At 59.7% G+C, this 22,783-nt stretch overlaps 2 protein-coding genes across 2 annotated transcripts; both read left to right on the top strand.

The window, feature by feature from the left end:
- The first annotated feature begins 269 nt into the window (after positions 1-269).
- On the top strand, positions 270-7,191 carry PRR29 (proline rich 29). Its single transcript, XM_059869096.1, has 4 exons — positions 270-430; positions 3,628-3,902; positions 6,175-6,290; positions 6,851-7,191. The coding sequence occupies exons 1-4, from the start codon at positions 270-272 to the stop codon at positions 6,980-6,982; spliced, it is 684 nt and encodes a 227-aa protein (XP_059725079.1). The 3' UTR covers positions 6,983-7,191.
- A 3,476-nt stretch (positions 7,192-10,667) lies between these two features.
- LOC132339285 (1-acyl-sn-glycerol-3-phosphate acyltransferase alpha-like) lies at positions 10,668-17,886 on the top strand. The gene is made up of 6 exons (XM_059869481.1): positions 10,668-10,852; positions 14,006-14,139; positions 14,634-14,809; positions 16,204-16,299; positions 16,865-16,937; positions 17,119-17,886. The coding sequence occupies exons 1-6, from the start codon at positions 10,668-10,670 to the stop codon at positions 17,340-17,342; spliced, it is 888 nt and encodes a 295-aa protein (XP_059725464.1). The 3' UTR covers positions 17,343-17,886.
- Positions 17,887-22,783: the final 4,897 nt, after the last annotated feature.

Below are 22,783 nucleotides of genomic sequence, written 5' to 3'. Positions count from 1 at the left end.
CCAAGAGACAGGAGGATTTGCCTCGGGCACACGGCTGCGGGATGGCAGCACAGCCCCGGTGGCGGGACCGGCGCTTGTGTCCCCGCCGGCGCCCCGGGAATGTCCCCAGAGGCTGCCACGGGCGTTCCCATTGATCCCGCCGCCAGTTCGGGGTGACTCAGCCGTTTCCAAAGCAGAGGAAGTCACTGACAGGACTCTTCCTGCAGGTGACAAACGCTCATTCAGAGAGGGCTGGGATCGCCGATTGTGCCGCCTCTATCTCACCGGGGATGTGCCAGCGCCAGCTGCGGTCCCCGCCCGGTGCCAGCTGCCTCGTCCTGGGCGTTTCTTCTATGGAAGGAGGCAAGTTTGGGAAGGGAAATTCGGAGGAAGAGGAGCCCTCGTTGGCTGATGACAGCCTGGGGACGATTAAGATCAAAGCACTAGCAGCGTGAGACCCCCTGGGAAAGGAAAGGGGATTTTTTGTAGTTATGGTTCAAAAGGAGGAGCTAAAACGTCTCCCATGTAAAACCAGGACAGGAGCTTAAACCCATTCACAGCTCCGGACAGAGAGAGCGTCCCCAGAGGTGTGTCCTGAATGTGACAGAGTGATGGTGGGCAGCCCAGGGGACAGCAGCTCCCACTCTGCCATCCCACACGCCGTGTGCAGTGACAAACTGGTCTGGGACTGGTTTTGGGGGCCCCTGGGAGGCAGCAGCTTGGGGAGATGTGTTGCCTCAGCTTCAGCGTTTCTTCATCTCCCCCGAGGCTTGGGCGAGGCTGATCCTGCCGAGGTTTCCTCACTTTGGGAATCTCTCTGGCTCCGCTTGGTGTCCCGGGAAGGGAAGTAGCAGGAGGAATGTGTTGTCACTTCCCGGGCCGCTCAGGGCTCGGTTCCTCCCCTTCCCGTGCTCCCGGTCTGAGCCGCCCCCATGACCTGCCTGCCTCTGCTCTACTGTGCTGCCAAAGCTGGGTGATGCTGCAGAGAAGGGCTGGATCCCTCTGATCCCATTGCAGGGGATCCCTCTGATCCCATTGCAGGGGATCCCACTGATCCCATTGCAGGAGCTGCAGCAGCACCCACAGGGCCCAGGGGTGGCAGAGAGTCCCTGTCCCTCCTGGTCCCTGTCCCTCCTGGTCCCCAGGGACTGACCCCATTCCAAGGCCTTGGTCCTGACAAGAAAACTCTTGTCCAAGGCTCCAGGGGCTCACCCTGTGCCTGAGCAGGGATGGGGCTGAGATCCTGGCCCTGGGATGGGGGTAGGGGGGAGGTTTTGAGGGTTTCCAAAGGAAATCCCAGAGCTTCCAAAGGGAGAAAATCCTCTGCTGGGCACCCTCAGGGTGTCCTTTACACCGTGTGGCTCTTCCAGGGGACAGCAGGATCTGTCCCCATCAGAGCTGAAGAATCCTCTGATCCCTCCTGGGTCTCCTCTGATCCCTCCTGGATTTTCCCAGTGGATGTTTTATGTGTCCCCACCAAACACTCTAAGGTCAGCAGAGGTGGCACTTTCACCTGGGGCATCACTCCCACCTAGGGAAGGTGACCTGGCGACAGCACAGCCACAGCTGCCTTTGTCCCCATCCCACCTGGACACTGGCACATCCCTGTGCCCAGGCTCTGCTTTCCTGGCCAGCTCCTGTCCTGCCACTCAGCTCCCTCTGCCATGGATCCTGTCCCCACCTGACCTGCAGCCCCAATTCCGTGACCCTGGGCTGTGAACAGGTTCAGGAGTTGGGCTGAGGGGATGTTCTGAGGGACTGAACAGGGACAGGGGACAGGCTGGAGCCAGGCACAGCCCAGAGCTGAGCCCAGCCCGAGCCCTGCCCTGCTGCACAACACACTTGGGACCAGCCTTGCTGGTGCTTGCTTTGGCTCAAGAAATTGTCCCAAATTCCCTTCCCTCCTCCACCTCCTCCCCTTCTCCTCCTCCTCCTCCTCCTCCTCCTCCTCCTCCTCCTCCTCCTCCTCCTCCTCCTCCTTCTCCTTCTCCTTCTCCTTCTCCTTCTCCTTCTCCTTCTCCTTCTCCTTCTCCTTCTCCTTCTCCTCCTCCTCCTCCTCCTTCTCCTTCTCCTCCTCCTCCTCCCCTCCCCTCTGTCCATAATGTCCCCCCAGAGGGCTCAGGGGCTGCCGTGGGGGGCTGAGGACATTCCGAGCAGGTCCCTGTCATCCCTCATGTCCCTGGCATGAGGCTCCCTTGGACTCCTCACCCCCGTCCCGGTGTTTGAGTTCCTCCTAAGGGGAGATAAGATCGGGATCAGCCCAGCCAGGCTCTGCCAAAACGGGCAGGAAGCAGCTCAGTAATTAAATGGCAAATAATGGGAATTTAGGATTCTAACAAAAGGCAGAAAAGCAATCCAGAGGGGGTCGGGAAAATGAGGAACACAGAGAAAAACCCAATCGAGCAGAAAATAGCACAGACTGGAGCCAAGGACTAGGGGCTGAGGCAGCCGGGCTCGGGGGAGGGGAGGGGGTTTTGGGGCTGGGGGGGGGGGGGGGGGTTTAGGGGGGTCTCTGATGCCGTTCTGGGGCAGAACGAGTTTTGGGAAAAATTTGTTCCCAAGCAGAGCTAGCCAAGGGCTGAAACCCCGGGGAAAGTTCCCAGATCAGCCCTGGGGCATGGCAGATCTGGGATGTGAGATCCATGGAAATCCCCCATCCCCCGGGGGGCGGCCTGAGGCTGGGGGAGGGGGGGGGGGGGGGGATGGGCTGGGGTCTCTGGAGGCACAGGGTGCATTTTGCTGGAATTCAGCGTTTCCTGCAGACTCCCCATTCCCAGGATTTCCTGGGATGAGGGGAGCACGCTGAGCTCTCTGCCAGGAGCTGGCTGTGCCCTGTGGGCACAAATCCCCTCGGGAACACCCTCGAAAGGACCCGCGGTGAGGGACCCAAACACTGGGGGTTTTGTGGTTCCCACCCCCAATTTCGGGGAGACTTTTGGAGGTCTCTGGGGCTCCTATCCAAATTTTGGGAAGACATTTATTTCCCATCTCCAGTTTTGGGGAGATTTTGGGGGTGTTCTGTGGTTCCCATCCCCAGTTTTGGGGGAGGTTTCTGAAGGTCTTATCCCAAATTTTGGGGACGCTCCAGCAGCAGGCTGGAGCCAGGCTCTGCTGCCAGCACTTCTGCTCATTCCCGTGGTCACTGCATCCCTGGGGACGTGGTGCAGGGAGCTGGGACATGGCCCTGGGGGACCTGGCATGGTGACAAGGATGCCCCGGAGACCCCAGATGGCACTGAGGCTGTGACGCCCTGGGGTGGTACTGGGGCTGGATGATAGCCTGAGGACCATCCGCAGTTTTGGGGAGACTTTTGGGGTTCCTAGGAGTCCCCTCCTCCAGTATTAGGGGAGATGTTTAAGGATCTCATGCCCAATTTTACAGGGGTCTCTGGGGGTCCCATCTCCAATTTTGGGGAGACTTTGGGTGTCCCCTCCCCAGTTTTGGGAAGACTTTGAGGAGGTTTCTGTGGTTCCCAACCCCAATATTATTGAGAATTTTGGAGGACTCGGGGGTTGCCACCCAAATTTTAGGGGAGACTTTGCGGGCCCCATCCATAGCTTTGGGGAGACTTCATTAACCCAATGTCCCTCCCGTTCCCTAATGAGGCTCAGGTGCCACTGACTGCTCCTTTCAGCCCCTCACCACGAGGCACAGGGTCGGGGACACGGCCCAGCCCCGTGGGGACAGAGGAACAGCCCGCGCCGGTATCCCCGGGGCCTTTCCGGGGATTTCCTGCCGGGAGAAGCCGCCCGGGGACATTCCTGGCGCGGCCGAGCCTCCCTGGGCAGGGTTTGTTTCCCCGGAGCCCTGGAAACGATCCCCGCTCTGGCCGCAGCTCCCGAGCCATGGAGCGGGGAGCGGCCGGGGACCCCCGCGGGCTCTGGGGGGCCCCACCGGCCGGGACCCTCCTTGTGCCACGCGGGGTGAGCCCCGGAGCGCTTCTGCCTCCGGGTTGATGGGATAAGGGTGGAGAGGGGAGAGGGGCTGGGCTCGGGGCTTTGGGTGGGCACCTAGGTTTGCCAAGGCCCTGCAGACCCCGAAAGGTGCCCGGGGACCAGTCCCCAGGGGTGGGGACTCTGCAGGTCTGGGAGTCACCCGGGATGGGAGGGCGCTGTCCCTAGAAAACCAGGGGGGAGCAAATTCCCTTCTCCAGGGCTCCCGTCCTGCTCCCCCGGGCCACCCCTCCTCCCGCCCCCATCTCCGTCCCCTCTGTCCTGCCCCCAGCCCCGTCCCCTCTGTCCTGTCACCAGGCGTGTCCCCTCTGTCCTCTCGTGCCCCGCTGCCAGGATTCCGGATTAACCCTTGGATGTGCAATTCCTGTTTCCCCTCCCCTCCTTCCTCCCAGCCCCGCGCCGTGGGATCGCCCCCCGGAGCCGTCCCGGTGTCCCGGCCGCCGGTGCTGATCCTGCAGCAGCTGCCCGGGCCCGGGGCCGCCCCCGCGGGACCCCCGCCCGCCCGGGGAGGTTCGTGGGGACAGAGCCGGGGAGGGCAGAGCCAAACCCGGCTGGGTTCAGCGCTCTTGCTTCCAGCCCTTCCCAGGGGGAGATGAGCGGGGCTGGTGGACTCAGCCGTGTCCATCCCGTCCTTGCGTGGGGCTGCGAATTTTGGGGGTTTTACCAACTCTGGGCTCCAAGATGATCCCTGGGAACAGTTTGGGGCTGTTTTTGTTGTTGGTGGTGGGTTTTTTTGTTGTTTTTTTTTTTTTTTTTAAATTCAGCTGGTTTTGTTCTCCAAACCCCCATTTCCTGCTGGCATCCCCAGGGAACGCCGGCGTGTGACAGGCTCCTGGAACGCCAAGGTGGGATTGAGAGGAACTGGAACCCTGGGCTGTTCCACTGCCCGGAGGGGCTTCACCCACCCGGGTGCCCCCAGGCTGCAATCTGGGCGGGGGGGGCTGGCAGCAGGGCCAGGGGGCTGTGGTGACCAGGGACAGCAGGGACAGGGGGCTGTCATCATTGGGGACACACCACAAGCAGTCACCTTGTGCTTTGGGGAGGGGGAAGGTGGAGCTGTCGTTAAAAATCCGGGCAGGAAAAAGGATGCTGCAAGTCAGTGTGGAGTAAAGAGATGAAGGCTGGCCCCAGTGGGATGGGTGCATTCCCCTGAGCACCCAGCACCCCGTGTCCCACACCAGTTCAGTCCCTGGGGCGCTCCCTGCTCAGCAGAGTCCCAGGAGGTGCTGGGGTGCCCCTGCCTGGAGGGACAGCCACCTCCTGGTGTCCTGGGAGCCAGCCTGGCAGCTCGGGAGCCTTTGAGGATCTAGCACATGGCTACAGAGTGGTCCAAGCCCTTTTTTACTCCAGTTCGTGGAACCAGGGAATCCCAGAATGGTTTGGACTGGATGGGACCTTAAAGCCCATCCAGTGCCACCCCTGCCATGGCAGGGACACCTTCCACTGTCCCAGGCTGCTCCAAGCCCTGCCCAGCCTGGCCTTGGGCACTGCCAGGGATCCTGGGGCAGCCACAGCTGCATAGGGTGGATGAAGCCAGCAAGATCTCAGGGAAGTCCAGCAGGTTTATAGGAATTTTCCATTGGAATTTCACACCTGCCGAAAATGGGGTGTTTTTTGGGGGTGCAGAGGCAGATTTGGGGCTTCCTCAAATCTGTGTGGATGGGCCTCAGCAGCCACCCTCAGTGTGGCCATGCAGCCAAGGGGACAGGGACACTGCCCTGGGCCCAGCTCCCTGTGTGGAGCAGGCAGGAGCTGAGCATCCCCACCCTGCTCCCCAGCTGGATCCAGCCCCAGGAGTGGGGATTGGGGTCCTGGGCTCACCCCCAGCTCCTGGCCCTCCTGCGCAGAGTGGGGCTGAGCCTGGCACGCTCTCAACACTGCCCCTGCCAGGGCAGCTGCTCCCCAAGGCCCTGGGCACTGCCAGGGCTGCAGAAACTCTCCCCAGAATGGGAGGAAAGTCTGGTGCCTCCAGCCTCAGTAATCGCCCCTCGTGAGCCAGCCCAGATGCTTGCAAGGAAGAAAAGGATCAAATATGGCAATTTTCAAGCTTTGGCCAAGCAAAATAATTTTTAAACACCACATGAGGCTTCCAAATCGGGGTGGGGGAAGGCTGGCTTTGTTCCCACTGCTTGGGAACAGGGAGGAGCCTTGGGGCCGCCCCATCCCAGGCACTCATCCCAGGCTCTGCTCCTCCTGCTCCCTCTGCTCCCTCTCTGATGCAGAATCTCCAATTCTCGGGCAGATTTGATGGAGTTGATGTTGATTCAGACCTCCCAAATGCACCAGCTCTTGATGCACAGCCTGGCCATGGCAGCTCTGATGCCCCTCAGTGCAGGGCCAGCCCCAGCCCCCGCCCAGGTGAGACTCAGAGGGGCAAAGGGAGCAAAGAGGGGGCAGAGGGATCAAAAATGGGGCAGAGGGACCAAAGAGGGGGCAGAGCAACCAAAGGTGGGGCAAAGGACCTCAGGGCTGTTCAGGATCACCACATCCTGCTTTGGGACCCTCTGGGGGCAGCACCTGGGTGCTCCCAGCCCAGCTCAGAGCAGCCCTTTGGGGCTTTGGGGCTTTGTTTGGAGCCCAGCTCTGACAGCTCAGACATCAGCCAAGGGCTGGGTTGTGGCAGCTGCTGAGCTCGCTGCCAGCTGGGCACCCACCCCCTGCCCTCCTAGTGCCACCAGGGCAGGGCGGCCAGGACTGGACCCTGCCTGCTCAAACGGCTCACACACAGATCAAAGGGCTCTTCCCACGGGGCTTTGGTCCCATCTGTGGGGCTGGCACCCCCCGTGTCCCCCTGGGGCTTTGGGTGGGACCGAGGCCAGCCAGAGGGAGCAGCCGGGTGCGATCCCCTGCAAGTGGTGCTTTGGGAGCCCCGGAGCCCGGCCCAGCCCTGCCTCTGTCCTCCCCCCCCTCCCCCGCAGGCGCTGGAAGAGCCTTCGAAGGGTGAGGAGGAAGAGGAGGCCATGGTTTTCCACCATCACTACATCCCCTGGCCAGCACCCCGCCCGGCCCCCGTGCGGTTCCTGCGCTCCTCACCCGGGGGCAGGCGGTGAGTGCAGGGGGGGCAGCACTCCAGGGGACACCATCCATCCGTCACTGACCTGTTCCTGCTCCTCTCCAGCAGAGCTGTGCCCCCCCCACCGCCCCCCAGTGCCACGGGCACCGTGGGACCCGGTGTCCCCCCTGCAGCGGGTAAGGACAGCCCGGGGGACACTGTCCCCATGGCCCCGACAGGAACAACTTTCCCTCAGGCTTCCATTACCCCAGGCTGATCTTCCCTGGTCCCTGTCTCCATCCCATCCCATCCCATCCCAACCCATCCCATCCCACAGAGTTTTACACCATGGAGGAGCAGAGGGGGCTCTGAGCTCTGCCTCCCCCACCCCGAAGATCCTGGATGGATGCTCCACCATTCCCGTGCTTTTGGGGTTTTGGAGGGGTTTCTCCTCTGAGTCCCCCAGGCAGGGCTGTCCCAGCCCTGTCACAGGCCCGGGCTCACCCCGGTCCCCTCCAGGCCACCAGGCCGGGGTGGCACAGGCCGTGCTGTCCCCGGGGGTGGGGACAGAGGATGGTCCCCGCCTTCGTTAGTCCCTCCAGCTCTCAGTGCAGCATCGCCTGTAATTAATGTGCTTTGTTAAGAGAGCGCCCTGCTGTCGCTAATTGAGCATCTGTAATTACTTGGGCTGGTGCCTCCGTGCCTGGGTGCAGGGGCTCCCTCGGGGCTGGGGGTGCCCAGAGCCGTGGGGCAAGTGGGGGGGGGGGGGGGGGGCGAGGCAGTGCCTGGGGGGCCTGAGAGGAGCCCTGGCGGGGGGGTCTGTGAGGTCTGGAGGTGTGAGGGGGTGCTGGGGGTTCCTGTCAGGTCTGGGGGGGTCTGTCAGGTCTGGGGGTCTGTCAGGTCTGGGCGGTGATGGGGTGCTGGGGCAGAGCTGGAGCTCCAGAGTGAGATCTCGTGGCTGAGCAGAGGCAGAGCTGGATTTTGGGGGGCGTGTGGTGGGGACAGCAGCCTGAGAGGGAAATCCCAGAGTTTCCCAGGATTCAGAGACCCCTGTGCTCCCCGGGGAGCAGGAGGAAGGGGGCAGTGGAGGCTTTTGGGTGGTGGGAGCTGTCCCCTGCCTGTGCCACCTCACCAGCCCCATGGTGCCATCCCTGCTGTGCCCAGGCTTTTCCCCGGAGCAGAGCTCCTGGCAGGAGACCTCAGGGCCCGTGGTCTGGAGCCCTGAGGATGCACAGAGGCACCTTAAACCCCCTCCTTGGACTGCCCAGTGGAAGGAAGGATTTCCCTTCCCTGAGCTCTGCAATGGGCAGATCCTCCCCAGCCTGGCCCCTGGAGGACCTCCCAGATGTGGAGCAGGAGGATCAGGTGGATTCCAGCAGGAAGGTCCAGCTCCTCCAGCTGGGAGGGACCGAAAGAAGCATCCAAAGGCAAAGCTGGGATTGATGGGAGAGCAGGCTGGTGCCCAAAGGCTCCCCCATATACACAGAAGGGGGAGGAGGAGTGAGGAGTCACCTGGAATGGGCTGGGCAGGAAGGGTGGGCTCGGGATGTGACCTAATCTTTGCTATAATATGAGAATAATGAGAGGAATGGGAGGGTGAAGCAATGGGCATTGCAACACCCCTGGTGGACGTAACCCACTGGTCAAACTGGGGCACCCTCCAGCATGGCCAGAGCCTGGGGACATCTCTGTCACCTCCAGGGGACAGGGGAGGTGTGGGTGGAAGGGCAGTGTGGTGGTGTTTGAGGGTCCCCAGGACGAGGGAAGAGGTGAAAATCATGACTCCATGTTTCAGAAGGCTGATTTATTATTTTGTGATATTGTATTATATTAAAAGAAAATGCTATACTAAAACTACACTAAAAGAATAGAAAGGAAACATCAGAAGGCTAGAAAGGAATGAATAATAAAAATCTTGTGACTGACCCGAGTCCCGACACAGCTAGACCTGTGATTGGCCATTAATTAAAAACAATTCACATGCTGGGTAAACAATTCTCCAAATCACATTCCGAAGTAGCACAACATGGAGCAGCTGAAGCTTCCCAGCTTCTCAGGAGAAAAGATCCTGGCAAAAGGATTGTTCATAAAATATCACAGTGACAGGGCAGCCCTGGCAGAGCAGGGCAGAAATGCTAGGCTGAGGGCAGCTCCTGCCAGGGGAGGGCAGGGGGCTGGGGTGGTCTCTGCAGAGGTGACACCGGCCCAGGAGTGGCCTGAGGGGAACTGGCAGAGCCAGAGACCCCACTGGGGAGGCACGAGGGGATCTCGCTGCTCCTGGCCCAGGGTCAGGGCTGAGCCCAGGCTCTGGCAGCAGCACAGGGATGTCCCCCCTTCCCCGGCCCTGGGGGGGTCCCAGGCTGGGTGGGACGGGGCTTGGAGCCACCTGGGATGGTGGCAGGTGTCCCTGCCATGGCAGGGGTGCCACTGGATGGGCTCTGAGGTCCTTCCCACCCAAATCCTCCTGGGATTCTGGGATTCCCTGATTTGGGAATGGACCAGAGGGGCTGGGAGAGGCTGCTGGGGGCTGACACTGGTCCAGTGTCCCTGCTGTCACCAGGATTTGGTTCCAGGAGTTTCCAGGGGCTGGCCTGGATCCTGCAAGGCATCAGAGCAGGAGGAGAGGTTAATTACAGCCTGTGCTAATTGCACCCCTGAAAACACCTCCTGCAACACGGCCCCTGGCTGCCAAGTGGGCCAAGGGCTGCCACCCCTGCAGCCCGGGCTGGCAGCGGGGGGTGGCAGGGCCCAGCCCCCAGGCACTGTGGGACCCTGGGGACAGGTGCTGGGAGGGGAAGGGCAGAGGGGCTCCTGCTGCCCAAACTGAGCAAGGGATGGGGAGCAGTGGTTCCTGCTGCCATTCCAGGTGGGAAATATCTTCCAGCAGTCTGAGGCTCTGCAGGGTGAGGTTTGGGTGCCATAGGTGGCTGTGCCCAGCCTGGCTGGGGTGATGGCCATGGATCAGGAGCAGCTCCTTCTGTTCCCACCAGCTGAGACTCCCTTTCCCAGGGCTGGCAGCCCCGTGGCCAGGACTATTGTAAATCAAAGGTGCCTCCGATGTTGATGAGGGAGAGAAAATGAATGCATCTGAGTCCATGGATATCAGAAGGCTAATTAATGACTTTATTATACTATATTATTCTATACATCTAAAACTGAACCTGCCCAGCACTCAACTCTGCACACACTGCACAGAATCTCGTGGCTGTCAGTGACAGTCCTGACACACACACACACACCTGGCCCCGCCAGGCCAAGGAAACAAAACACCATCACTGTGGGTAAACAATCTCCACATTGCATTCTACTGTGGCACAAACACAGGCACAGCAAGTGAACAGAATTGTGTTTCCTTTGTCTGAGGTTCAGAGAATGTGAAAACCAGAAATACTTTTAGGAAGAATTGTGCCTTGCTTTTCTCTGTGAAGAGAAATGTGTCAACACAGGACAGATTCCCGGGACAGGAAGAGTTTGGTGAGCAGCAGGTCTGATCTTACCGACCTGGAGTCTTCAATGGCTGTCAATAGCCTAGGAGGTGACAGCAGTGACACCTCAGGTGACTCAGGGTCCCCGCGTGACTCACGGCCACTCTCCACCCCTGGGTGGGTGTTCTGCTTCCACCTGAGCCACTCCATCCTCAGGATGAGATCCACAGTGAGCCTTCCCCTGGGTCAGCCCCAGCCACCCACTCAGGATCCTCCCAACTCACCTGGCCCGGCCCGGGCTGAGCTTGGGGCGGCACCATGGACCTGCTGCTGCTGCTCCAGGGGCTGCTGCTCCTGCCCTTGGCAGCGCTGCTGCTCTACAGGTGCAGCCCCCCCTTCCAGTTCCTCTGCAAGGTGGCTTTCTTCAACTGCTGGATCGTGGCCTTGGCCACCCTGCTGTCCCCCCTGGCCGCCTTCCGGGGACGCTCCGTGGAGAACATGAGGTGAGCAAGAGCTGGGGCTGGGGCTGGGGATGGGGAGAGCTGGCTGGGCTTGGCTCAGCTGCAGGAAATCTCATGGTTTGTGGCCACAGGCTCTGTCCTGCCCTGGATGGAGCCACAGTTGGGTCACAGCTGGGTCACAGCTGGTGGCAGAGCCCTGGGGCTAAGGCCAGGGCTGTGGTCACATCCGTGGGGCAGTGAAGTGCAGCTTGTGGTATGAGAGGTGCTGGCTGTGTCCAGGGAGGGTCAGGCCATGTTGGAGTTGGGATTTGTGGTCCCTGAGGGATGAAATAAAATCAAAGGGATCATTCCTGGCCATGGCAATGTTGGGGTCATCACCTGGGTGGGTAACAGGGGGGTTTGGAGGTACCATCAGGGCAGGGGGCAGGTCCCTGGCTCTGGCTTTCCCCATGGGAGACCCGGGAACAGCACTTTGGCAGAGGGATTGAGGGTGGAGAGGCCCTGGCACAGATTATTCCATGGCTGCCCCATCCCTGGCAGTGCCCAAGGCCAGGTTGGACAGGGCTTGGAGCAGCCTGGGACAGTGGGAGGTGTCCCTGCCCATGGCTGGGGGTGGCACTGGGTGGGTTTAAGGCCCTTTCCAATCCAAACTGTTCAATGCTTTTATGGTTCTGGGATGTCTTGGTGCCATCACCTGTCAGGGGCACAGCCCTGTCCCTGTCACAGCCATGTCCTGATCACAGCCAGGTCCCGACTCTGCTCCCGGGGGTGGAAGCAGGGAGATAACACTGGGGAGATAACACTGGGGAGATAACATCGCAGTGCAACACCGGGGGAAGGCCTGGGCTCACTCAGGGTGTTGCAATCCCGCTGCTGGATTCCCGGGCAGGATGAGCACAGCAGGAGGGATGTAATTACAAAGGGAAAATATCCCAGCTTGAGAAACTCGCTGAGGATTTGTGCAGAGGGATCCCGGCCCGCAGCGGGAGCGCGGCCAGAGGTTCGGTGTTCCCGGTCTGAGGTTCGGTGGTACCAGCGGTAGTTCGGTGTTATCAGTCCGAGATTCCGTATTCCCGGCGGTGGTTCGGTGTTCCCGGCGGTGATTCGGTGTTCCCGGTGATGGTTCGGTGCTCCCGGTGATGGCTCGGTGTTCCCGGCTGTGGTTCGGTGCTCTCGGTGATGGTTCGGTGCTCTCGGTGGTGGTTCGGTGCTCCCGGTGATGGTTCGGTGCTCCCGGCGGTGGTTCGGTGCTCCCGGCGGTGGTTCGGTGCTCCCGGTGATGGCTCGGTGTTCCCGGCGGTGGTTCGGTGTTCCCGGCGGTGGTTCGGTGCTCCCGGCGGTGGTTCGGTGCTCCCGGTGATGGCTCGGTGTTCCCGGCGGTGGTTCGGTGCTCCCGGCGGTGGTTCGGTGCTCTCGGTGATGGCTCGGTGTTCCCGGCGGTGGTTCGGTGTTCCCGGCGGTGGTTCGGTGCTTCCGGCGGTGGTTCGGTGCTCCCGGTGATGGCTCGGTGTTCCCGGCGGTGGTTCGGTGTTCCCGGCGGTGGTTCGGTGCTCCCGGCGGTGGTTCGGTGCTCCCGGTGATGGCTCGGTGTTCCCGGCGGTGGTTCGGTGTTCCCGGCGGTGGTTCGGTGCTCCCGGCGGTGGTTCGGTGCTCCCGGTGATGGTTCGGTGCTCTCGGTGATGGTTCGGTGCTCCCGGCGGTGGTTCGGTGCTCCCGGCGGTGGTTCGGTGCTCCCGGCGGTGGTTCGGTGCTCTCGGTGATGGCTCGGTGTTCCCGGCGGTGGTTCGGTGCTCCCGGCGGTGGTTCGGCGGTACCGGAGGTGCTGCAGCCTGTCCCGGGTCCTTCCCGGGGACTGCAGGGCGCATCCCGGGCCGCTCCAAGCCAGCGCTCCCGGCTCGGCGGCGATCCCGAGGGAGGCTGTGCCTCACCCGCCTTATCAGCGCCGCTTATCTCGTCCCCCCGGCAGCTCCGCGCGGCGCAGCACGCCCAGCTCCCTCTCCTCCGGATCCCAGAGCCTGCGGCTCGGAGCGCTTCCCTGTCATTAGTCCTGGCTTTGGGGCACCGTTTCTCCTCGGATCCTCAGGGATCTCCGAGCCTGCGGCTCCCGAGGGATGGGGGCGATACCGCGGACCCTGTGCCGCCTTCTCCCTTCTCACCTGGCGCTGAACCCTTCCCTGTGCCCTGCGCTGCCCCCTGGGGGCAGTGACAGATGTGGGGACCCTGGCACAGACCCTCTGTGGGTCTGACAGTGCCCCATTCCAACACCGACGTGTCCCAGGATTTTGTCTCCACGGCTGCTGGAATCCCTGGTGCCCCCTCCTCCCTGCACTCCTGTCATTATTCCCATCCTGAGCGTCACCCATGGCTGCCATCCCGATATTCCTCCTCCTGTCCAGCCCTCCCAGATGTGACACCGCTGTTCCGCTCAGATCCATCTCTTCCCGACACTGCAGCTCTGGTGGAGCCATATTCCCCTAAGGAATGTCCGGGCTGGTTTTCCCTTCCCTCTGCCGCACAAAGCAGTGCAGGGGCGGTCCCTGGGGATCTGTTGTCCCTCTGCCACCCATACCCAGGGCTCATCCATCCCCAGCTCAGCTCCTCTTGGCTGGGATCCAGCTGTGGCTTTAGGAGTCTGGGATCTGGATTTCCGTCCGCACACAGATCCAGCTGAGCACCTGAGAGGCTCCCCCAGGCAGAGACACTTTGTCCTGGTGGGGTGTGAAGATCCCATCCCCATCCCCTTCCCCATCCCCATCCCCTTTCCCATCCCCATCCCCTTTCCCATCCCTCCCCTTCTCTTTTTGTTTTCCCATCATCTCTGCACTTCAAAATCCTGATTTTTTCTTGCCACCACCTCGTGCTGCTCACTCTCCCTCCTCAGCAGCTCCGTCTGCTCTGAGCCAGGAGCTGGGCCCAGCTCAGGTGGGAGCCAGGTGAGTTCTGAGCCTCATAGGCTGCAAATGTATGAGAAAGCCAAGCTTCCCTGAGCCTGAGCCCAAGTTCAGCAGCACAGCCCAGCCTAACCCTGCCCGCCCCGGCCGGTGCAGAGCCGCTCCTCACACGTGTCCGTGTGCCTTGTCTCGTTCCTTATCTCATCCCTTATCTCGTTCCTTGTTTTGTCCCTTATCTCGTTCCTTGTCTCGCCCCTTTTCTCGTCCCTTACCTCGTCCCTTATCTCGTCCCTTATCTCGGCAGGCTCCTGCGGGCGGCGCTCCTACCCCTCAAGCGCTTCTACGGCATCAGGATGCGGGTGAGGGGCTCGGAGCGGCTGCGGCTGCCGGGGCCCTTCGTGATCGTCTGCAACCACCAGGCTTCCCTCGACCTCATGGGTGCGTGGGGGCAGCGCGGGAGGACCCCCGGCACCTCTGGGGGCTCCAGCGGTGCGCCAGGATGGCTTTGGGGGGGTCAGCACCGGGATCAGGGCAGGGATGTGTGGTGGGAACGGACCAGGAGGGCTTTTGGAACTGGGCTGTGCTGCAGGGAGAGGAGGGACAACGGGAGGTGATGCCACAGGGTGGTTCTAGGATTAAAGTCCTTTGAGTCAAGGCTAAAATAACCCCAACCTGGTTCTATATTAGGGTATAATTGATTAATTAGGGTATAAATGATTAATCAATCTGTGCCGTGATGTAATTTGGCCTCTCCAGAGAGCTCCGCTCCGCAGTTATCACCTCTCAGGACTGGCTGAGCTGTAGAATTTATTGCTGATACCCAGCTGGTTTGTCCAACCTGGGGTTCCGTTTCCAAGGAGTTTCCCCAGGCAATGTTTCTGCTGCCGCTGCGTGGGTTGGGAAGGTGTTAATGGGTGTTTTCCATGCCCCAGGAATGGTGGAGGTCATTCCTGAGCGCTGCGTGCCCATCGCCAAGCGGGAGCTGCTGTACCTGGGCACGGTGGGCTGGGCCTGCTGGCTCAGTGGCATCATCTTCATTGAGCGCCAGCGCAGGGACGCGGCCATCAAGGTCATCTCCCGCACCGCCAGCGCCATGAGGAGAGACAACGTGAGGGACAGGGCTGGGGGACACCGTGGGGGTCAGGTGGGGTCAGGGGCTGTTCTTGTGAATGCACGGCAAGCCCTGTGGCAGGGAAGAACGATGGATCTAACTCCATGCTGTCAGAAGGCTAATTTATTACTTGATGATACTATATTACATTAAGGAATGCTACACTACACTACACTACACTACACTACACTGTACTGAAGCATACAGACAGGATATCTCCTGAATGCTAAAAAGATAATAATGAAAACTCGTGACTCTCTCCAGAGTTCTAGCACAGCTTGGCCCCGATTGGCCAAAGAGTGAAAACAACTCACAGGAGAATTCAATGGAACAATCACCTGTGGGTAAACAATCTCCAAACCACATTCCAAAGCAGCAAAACACAGAAGCAAATGAGATAAGAATTGTTTTTCTTTCCTCTGAGGCCTCTCAGCTTCCCAGGAGAAAAACCCTGGGCCAAGGGATCCTGTTCAGAGAATGTGCCCAGCTGAGGTGAGGGTGTCTTGGTTTGAACAGCCAGGTGTCTGCTGAGGAAGGCAGGAGCCTCTCTTGAAATAGAAAATGCAATCCACCCTCTGAATTATTATAACTGTAAAATTAAGGGGCTCTCAGGCAAAGATATGGGAGTAGGAATGACAGTTCTTTATTAGGAAAATTAAAATACAAATGCAATAGTACAAAAAAACCCCAACAGCCACTGCCAGAGTGAGAACAGTCCCTGACCCGCTGTGTGTCAGGGTGGTGGCACAGTCCCATCCCGGGGGGGCTCAGGCTGGTGGCACAGTCCCATCCCAGGGGGGCTCAGGGTGGTGGCACAGTCCCATCCCGGGGGGGCTCAGGGTGGTGGCACAGTCCCATCCCAGGGGGGCTCAGGGTGGTGGCACAGTCCCATCCCGGGGGGGCTCAGGCTGGTGGCACAGTCCCATCCCAGGGGGGCTCAGCCCTCCTGCAGTGCCAGCTGTGGTTCTGCTGGAGCAGGGATCCTGCACAAGGGGGGAGTTTTCCTCTGGAGCTCCAGGGCTGCTGGAGATGGGCCTGCTCTCCCTCTGGGAATGCAGGGCAGGAGAAAGCTGCTCCTCTGGGAATGCAGTGGGCAAAGGCTGCTGTGCTGTTCCCAGGTCAGATTGGATCCAGGTAGGAATGCTTGGCTCCTCCTCTGGGCAGAGCATCTCCCCTTGGGATGATGGAGTTTGATCAGCCATGCAGGGACACTCAGTGGCCATGGACAGCAGAGATCTCCTGGAGGGAGGACTGGCTGTGGAGAGATAAAGAAAATGCCCAATGAACAGCAGAGAACTGCCCCAGCTCTGACAGATGGGGATAGGACACACACCCCAGCCACCCCTTTCACCCTAAAACACGGGGTCCCCTCTTGTCCCTGTCCCCTGCAGCTCCGTGTGTGGGTTTTCCCAGAAGGCACCAGGAACCCGGGCAAGTCCATGCTGCCTTTCAAGCGAGGTGCTTTCCACCTGGCCGTGCAGGCCCAGGTAAGGAAATGGGCAATCAGATGTTGGACTTGATGGGCTTGGAGGCCTTTTCCAAAATGATTCCTTCCCTTAGGCTCACCCTGGATGGAGCAGGATGGGTATGAACCCTGGGGCAGAGGGACGGGGCATTTGGTCCCCAGGGATGCAGGGATTTGGTCCCCAGCAAGGGGGATTTTTGTCCCCAAGGATGCAGGTGTTAGGTTCTCAGGGACAGGGGGCTTGGTCCCCAGGGATGGGGGCATTTGGTCCCCAGGGATGGGGGCATTTGGTCCCCAGGGATGGGGAGGTTTGGTCCCCAGGGATGTGCAAGATTTGGTCCCCAGGGATGGGGGTGGGATTTGGTCCCCCAGGGTGAGGGATTTGTTCCCCCGGGGTGAGGGATTTGTTCCCCAGGGATGAGGGGTTTGTTCCCCAGGGATGGGGGGTTTGGTCCCCAGGGATGGGGGTTTGGTCCCCATTGACAGACATGGTGCTGGGCAGCACCAGGGAGTGACAGGCAAGAGCAGGAGTCTCACGTGGGGAGGGGTCTCTCTGGGGGCCCCCCCCAACCCTCTGTGTCCTGCAGGTTCCCATTGTCCCCATCGTGATCTCCCCATACAGGAGCTTCTTCAGCCCCAAGGAGAAGAGGTTCACCTCTGGTAAGGGATGGACAGGAATGCCCAAGGCAGAGTGCAGGGCTGGCACTGGGGATGAGGTGCCTGGGGGTGTCTGAGGGATGCTGAGGCATGGGGAGGCAGCTGGGATAGAAGATGCCCAGGGGAACACCCAGTTCCTGGTGGGATCCTCTAACACATCCCTGGCTTTTCCCTCCTCTCCCAGGGACCTGCACCATCCAAGTCCTCCCCAGGGTGGAAACGTGTGGCCTGAGCCCAAAGGATGTCCCCATGCTGACCGAGAGTGTCCGCCAGGCCATGGTCGAGGCCCTGGCCGAGATGTCCATGAGGGACCACGGGGACCAGGACATGGAGCAGCCTCTGCTGGGGCCGGGGGAGGACAGGGACAGCCCCCAGGGCCAGGGGGACACAGCCAGGAGCAGCAAATAGGCAGAGGGAGCGAGTCCCTCGGAGACACCAGGGAAGTGTCCCTTGTCCCCTGAGGAGGTGTGCTGCAGCCCTGCCACCACCCCAGCAGGACGGTGCCCTAAGGGGAGCAGAGCAGGGCAGGATGGGGACCAGGCAGCACCTCTGAAAATCAGCAAGATGCCCCCCAAAACGGAGCAAGGTGCCCCCTAAAACCCCTCGTTGTGACTGCATCCCCTGGATGTCCCTCTGCCAGACCTGGAGCTGTGACTGTCCCCCCGGATGGCCCCTGCCTGCCTGCTGGGCAGGGCAGGGATGGTCCAGGCAGGGCTGAGGACTCACAGCCCGATTTTCCACCCCTGATTGTTGGGCTCCCCCATGGATTCTCCTTCAGGAGGCTTCTACAAGCTGGAAATGCTGTTTGGGTGCAGCCAGCTCTGAGCGTGTGGCCTGGGAGGGAACATGAGATCCAGGGGAGATTGCTGGGGGGAGGAGTACCCCGAGAGGGAGAGCATCCTTGGTGCTGAGCTGTGAGCCAAGGGTGGGACATTAAAGAGTCTGGAGCTGGTGCTGGGTCCGGGCTATGCTGAGGGGGATCCATATCTGGGGGAGACTTCACACTGCACAGGGAGCACACCTGCAGAGAGAGCACCCTGCACACAGAGAGAGCACCCTGCACACACAGAGAGCACCCTGAACACACAGAGAGCACCCTTAACACACGGAGCACCCTGAACATACAGAGAGCACCCTGCACACACACACAGAGCACCCTGCACACACACAGAGAGCACGCTGCACACACACAGAGCACCCTGCACACACACACAGAGCACCCTGCACACACACAGAGCACCCTGCACACACACACAGAGCACCCTGCACACACACAGAGCACCCTGCACACACAGAGAGCACCCTGCACACACACAGAGCACCCTTAACACACGGAGCACCCTGAACATAAAGAGAGCACCCTGCACACACACACAGAGCACCCTGCACACACACAGAGAGCACCCTGCACACACACACAGAGTACCCTGCACAAACATAGAGCACCCTGCACACACACAGAGCACCCTGCACACACACAGAGAGCACCCTGCACACACACAGAGCACCCTGCACACACACACAGAGCACCCTGCACACACACACAGAGAGCACCCTGCACACACACAGAGAGCACCCTGCACACACACACAGAGCACCCTGCACACACACAGAGAGCACCCTGCACACACACACAGAGTACCCTGCACAAACATAGAGCACCCTGCACACACACAGAGCACCCTGCACACACACAGAGCACCCTGCACACACACAGAGAGCACCCTTAACACACACAGAGTGCCCTTAACACACGGAGCACCCTGAACATAAAGAGAGCACCCTGCACACACACACAGAGCACCCTGCACACACACAGAGAGCACCCTGCACACACACACAGAGCACCCTGCACACACACAGAGAGCACCCTGCACACACACACAGAGTACCCTGCACAAACATAGAGCACCCTGCACACACACAGAGCACCCTGCACACACACAGAGAGCACCCTTAACACACACAGAGTGAGCACCCTGCACACACACACACAGAGCACCCTGAACACACAGAGAGCACCCTTAACACACGGAGCACCCTGAACATACAGAGAGCACCCTGCACACACACACAGAGAGCACCCTGCACACACACAGAGCACCCTGCACACACACACAGAGCACCCTGCACACACACAGAGCACCCTGCACACACACACAGAGCACCCTGCACACACACAGAGCACCCTGCACACACACAGAGAGCACCCTGCACACACAGAGAGCACGCTGCACACACACAGAGCACACTGCACACACAAAAAGAGCACCCTGCACACACACACAGAGCACCCTGCACACACACAGAGAGCACCCTGCACACACACAGAGAACACCCTGCACACACACACAGAGCACCCTACACACACACAGAGAGCACCCTTAACACACACAGAGCGAGCACCCGGCACACACACACAGAGCACCCTGCACACACAGAGAGCACCCTGCACACACAGAGAGCACCCGGCACAGACACACAGAGCACCCTGCACACACACACAGGGTCACACAGAGAGCACCAAGCACACACACACAGAGCACCCTGAACACACACAGAGCATCCTGCACACACAGAGAGCACCCTGCACACACACACAGAGCACCCTGCACACACAGAGAGCACCCGGCACAGACACAGAGAGCACCCGGCACAGACACACAGAGCACCCTGCACACACAGAGAGCACCCGGCACAGACACAGAGAGCACCCTGCACACACACACAGAGAACACCCTGCACACACACACAGAGCACCCTGCACACACAGAGAGCACCCTGCACACACACAGAGCACCCTGCACACACACAGAGCACCCTGCTCATGGAGCATCTGCACCCCAGGGCTGAAGTGAGGAGCTCATGGCAGGGTGAGGGTTACCCTGGTCTGAGGCTCTCCCTGCGCCACTAAATGCACACGAAGTGTATCCATTGACGCCTCAAATTCCCAGCAACACCTGGATGGTGCCCACCCAGGCACAATCCTGTCTGGAGGTGCCTCTCCACGGCCTCTGGCCATGACCTATCCAACAGCTGGATGGTTCCCTGCCGCCAGGCAGGGATTTGGGATCTCCTTGCTCCTTCCCAGCTGAGAGGCTCCTGTACCAGCACCCCAGGGTTGCAGCAGGGCAGGGACACAGCAGGGTGGGGCTCTCCCCTTATGGGGAGCAGGGTGGGCAAGGTTTCCCTCCCACCCGGGGATAAAAGGTGCAAATCCAGGCACAGAGCTCCAGTTTGGCACCATTCCTGCTCTCGGGAGAGCTGGATTATGAAGGAAATCCTCCTCAAATCTGTTGCAACACCAAACTGCAAAGAGGCTTCCCATGAGGAACAACCCACGGGATCAGGAGATGTCACATGGACATGGCCAAAGGCACAGGAATGTTCCCATGACCCAGAAAACTCCTTTAATCCTTTACTGCTTCCCAGGATTCCCAGCATGTGGCATGGTCTGTCAGCTCTGAGCTGGCCTGGGGGTCCCACCACACCCCCACCCCTGGGGTAATTTGGCTGCCCAGAGTTTGGGTTTGGGGGGTTGAGCATCAATGGAACCAGGGAATGGTTTGGCTGGAAGGAACCATAAAGTCAATCCAGTTCTGCCATGGCAGGGACACCTCCCACTGCCCCAGGCTGCTCTAAGCCTTATCCAGCCTGGCCTTGGGCACTGCCAGGGATCCAGGGGCAGCCACAGCTGCTCTGGGCAAAACCTTGTCCTGCCTGGAGGGACAGGGCCCAGCCAGAGCCCTTCCTGGGTTTTCCACTGGCAGTGGGAGGTGAAAGTTTGAGGAGAGGAAAAAGCCTTGGCATGGGGGCTCTGGAACACCTTGCTTTTTCTGGTGCTCCAAGGCCTGCCCTGCCTGGCTGCTCTGGGTACCCAGCCCTGGCACAGCTGCCCAGGGCAGTGATGGGTCCCCATCCCTGGAGGGGTTTCACAGCCCTGTGTGTGTGGCACTTGGGGACAGGGGTCACTGGTGGCCTTGGCAGCGCTGGGGGAGCCTTGAGCTCCTCGTCCCACCCAGGATGTCTGGCAGGACACTGACCCCTGCCCACTTCCTGCAGGACTGGGTGAACTCGGGCCATGTTCCTGCCTCCTGTCCTTGGGGGCGGCAGGTCCAGCCCCTCTGGCCACCCACAGCCACTGGGGCTGCTCCAAAGGGCAGGGAGGTGGGCACAGAGCTGCGTCCAGCAAAACCTGAGCTGGGCAGGGGTGGGGACAGAGCTGTGGTCATCTGAGATCCCATGGAAAAGGTCAGCCTCATCCATGGCTTCCTGTGAGGCCCTGGCACAGGCCAGAGCAGCTGTGGCTGCCCCTGGACCCTGGCAGTGCCCAAGGCCAGGCTGGAGGGGATTGGGGCACCCTGGGATAGGGGAAAGTGTCCCTGCCATAGCAGGAGTGGAAGGACTTCCAACCCAAACCACTCTGTGACTCCATGGTTGCCACAGCCTCAGAGGGAAGGGAACTGCAAGACCCCAGAGCAGGGGATGTGCTCAGGACTGTGGGGCTGTCGTGGAGCTCCTCAGCTGTCCCACATTCCCACCAGGACACAGGAAAGCTGTTGGAACCCTGGACAGTGAGAATTTCAGACTTTCTGTGCTGCCAGGCTCTGACCCCCAGGAGAGCACTGCATTGACCTGAGTCTGTGGAGCAGCTTCCAAAATGGAATGATAGCACTGGGATTGTGGGTGTGGAGTTTGGATAGAAGTGTGTGCTATCACAGGGTGAGAAACTTAGAGTATGGGGGTTTAGAATATAGTAATAAATATAGAGCAAGATGGAGGTTTTAGCGTGGAGGCTGGTCCTTCTTCTTCACCTTTTTCACCTTCTTCACCTTCTTCTTCTTCTTCTTCTTCTTCACCTTCTTCTTCACCTTCTTCACCTTCTTCTTCACCTTCTTCTTCACCTTCTTCTTCACCTTCTTCTTCTTCACCTTCTTCTTCACCTTCTTCTTCTTCACCTTCTTCTTCTTCACCTTCTTCTTCTTCTTCACCTTCTTCTTCACCTTCTTCTTCTTCACCTTCTTCACCTTCTTCTTCTTCACCTTCACCTTCTTCACCTTCTTCACCTTCTTCTTCTTCACCTTCTTCTTCTTCACCTTCTTCACCTTCACCTTCACCTTCACCACCTCCTCCTCCTCCTCCTCCTCCTCCTCCTCCTCCTCCTCCTCCTCCTCCTCCTCCTCCTCCTCCTCCTCCTCCTCCTCCTCCTCCTCCTCCTCCTCCTCCTCCTCCTCCTCCTCCTCCTCCTCCACGGGTTTGGGTGGTTTTGTGTAATTGGATAAAAAAGTCCTCATTGCAGGCCATGGGTGGTTGGCTATTGGGTCAAAAGTAAAAATAATTTAGATTTAATTTCTTAATTGGACATTTTATCCTTAAAAGGCCTTGAGATATGGGAGAGAGAGAGAGAGAGATGGGGCTCCATTTCTGGCTTGTTGGAGTGAAGTGCTGTAGAACCCAGGATTTGTGAGACTGTAACATAGATAAGAACTGATAAACATTTGGATCTGAACAAAAAATACTGTCTCACACATTTAATCCCAGCCTTAACAGAAAAAAGAAGTGAAGAATCCACAGGAAGCAGCTCAGGCCTGCCCTGGCAGGTGTCCAGCTCCCATGTGTGCAATGGGAGCAGATGGTTGATGTCACATCCCCACACTGTCCTGTTCCTCTGTCCAGACTGGATGAAACTGGGCAAAAAGCCAGCCTGGGACGTGATCTGCCCAAACCTGGTTAAATTTGGAATACCTGTAAATTTTTCATTTCTGAGAAATCAGCCCCAGCTCCCAGCCCGTCCTCAGGCTGTGCTCCCTGTTTTCCTTTCCTGTGTTCCTGCTGCCTTCTGACATCAT

Source organism: Haemorhous mexicanus, chromosome 28, assembly GCF_027477595.1.
Source record: "Haemorhous mexicanus isolate bHaeMex1 chromosome 28, bHaeMex1.pri, whole genome shotgun sequence".
NCBI classification, from domain to species: domain Eukaryota; kingdom Metazoa; phylum Chordata; class Aves; order Passeriformes; family Fringillidae; genus Haemorhous; species Haemorhous mexicanus.
Note: the sequence above shows the minus strand (reverse complement) of the source record. Positions and strands in the feature narration are given on the sequence as shown.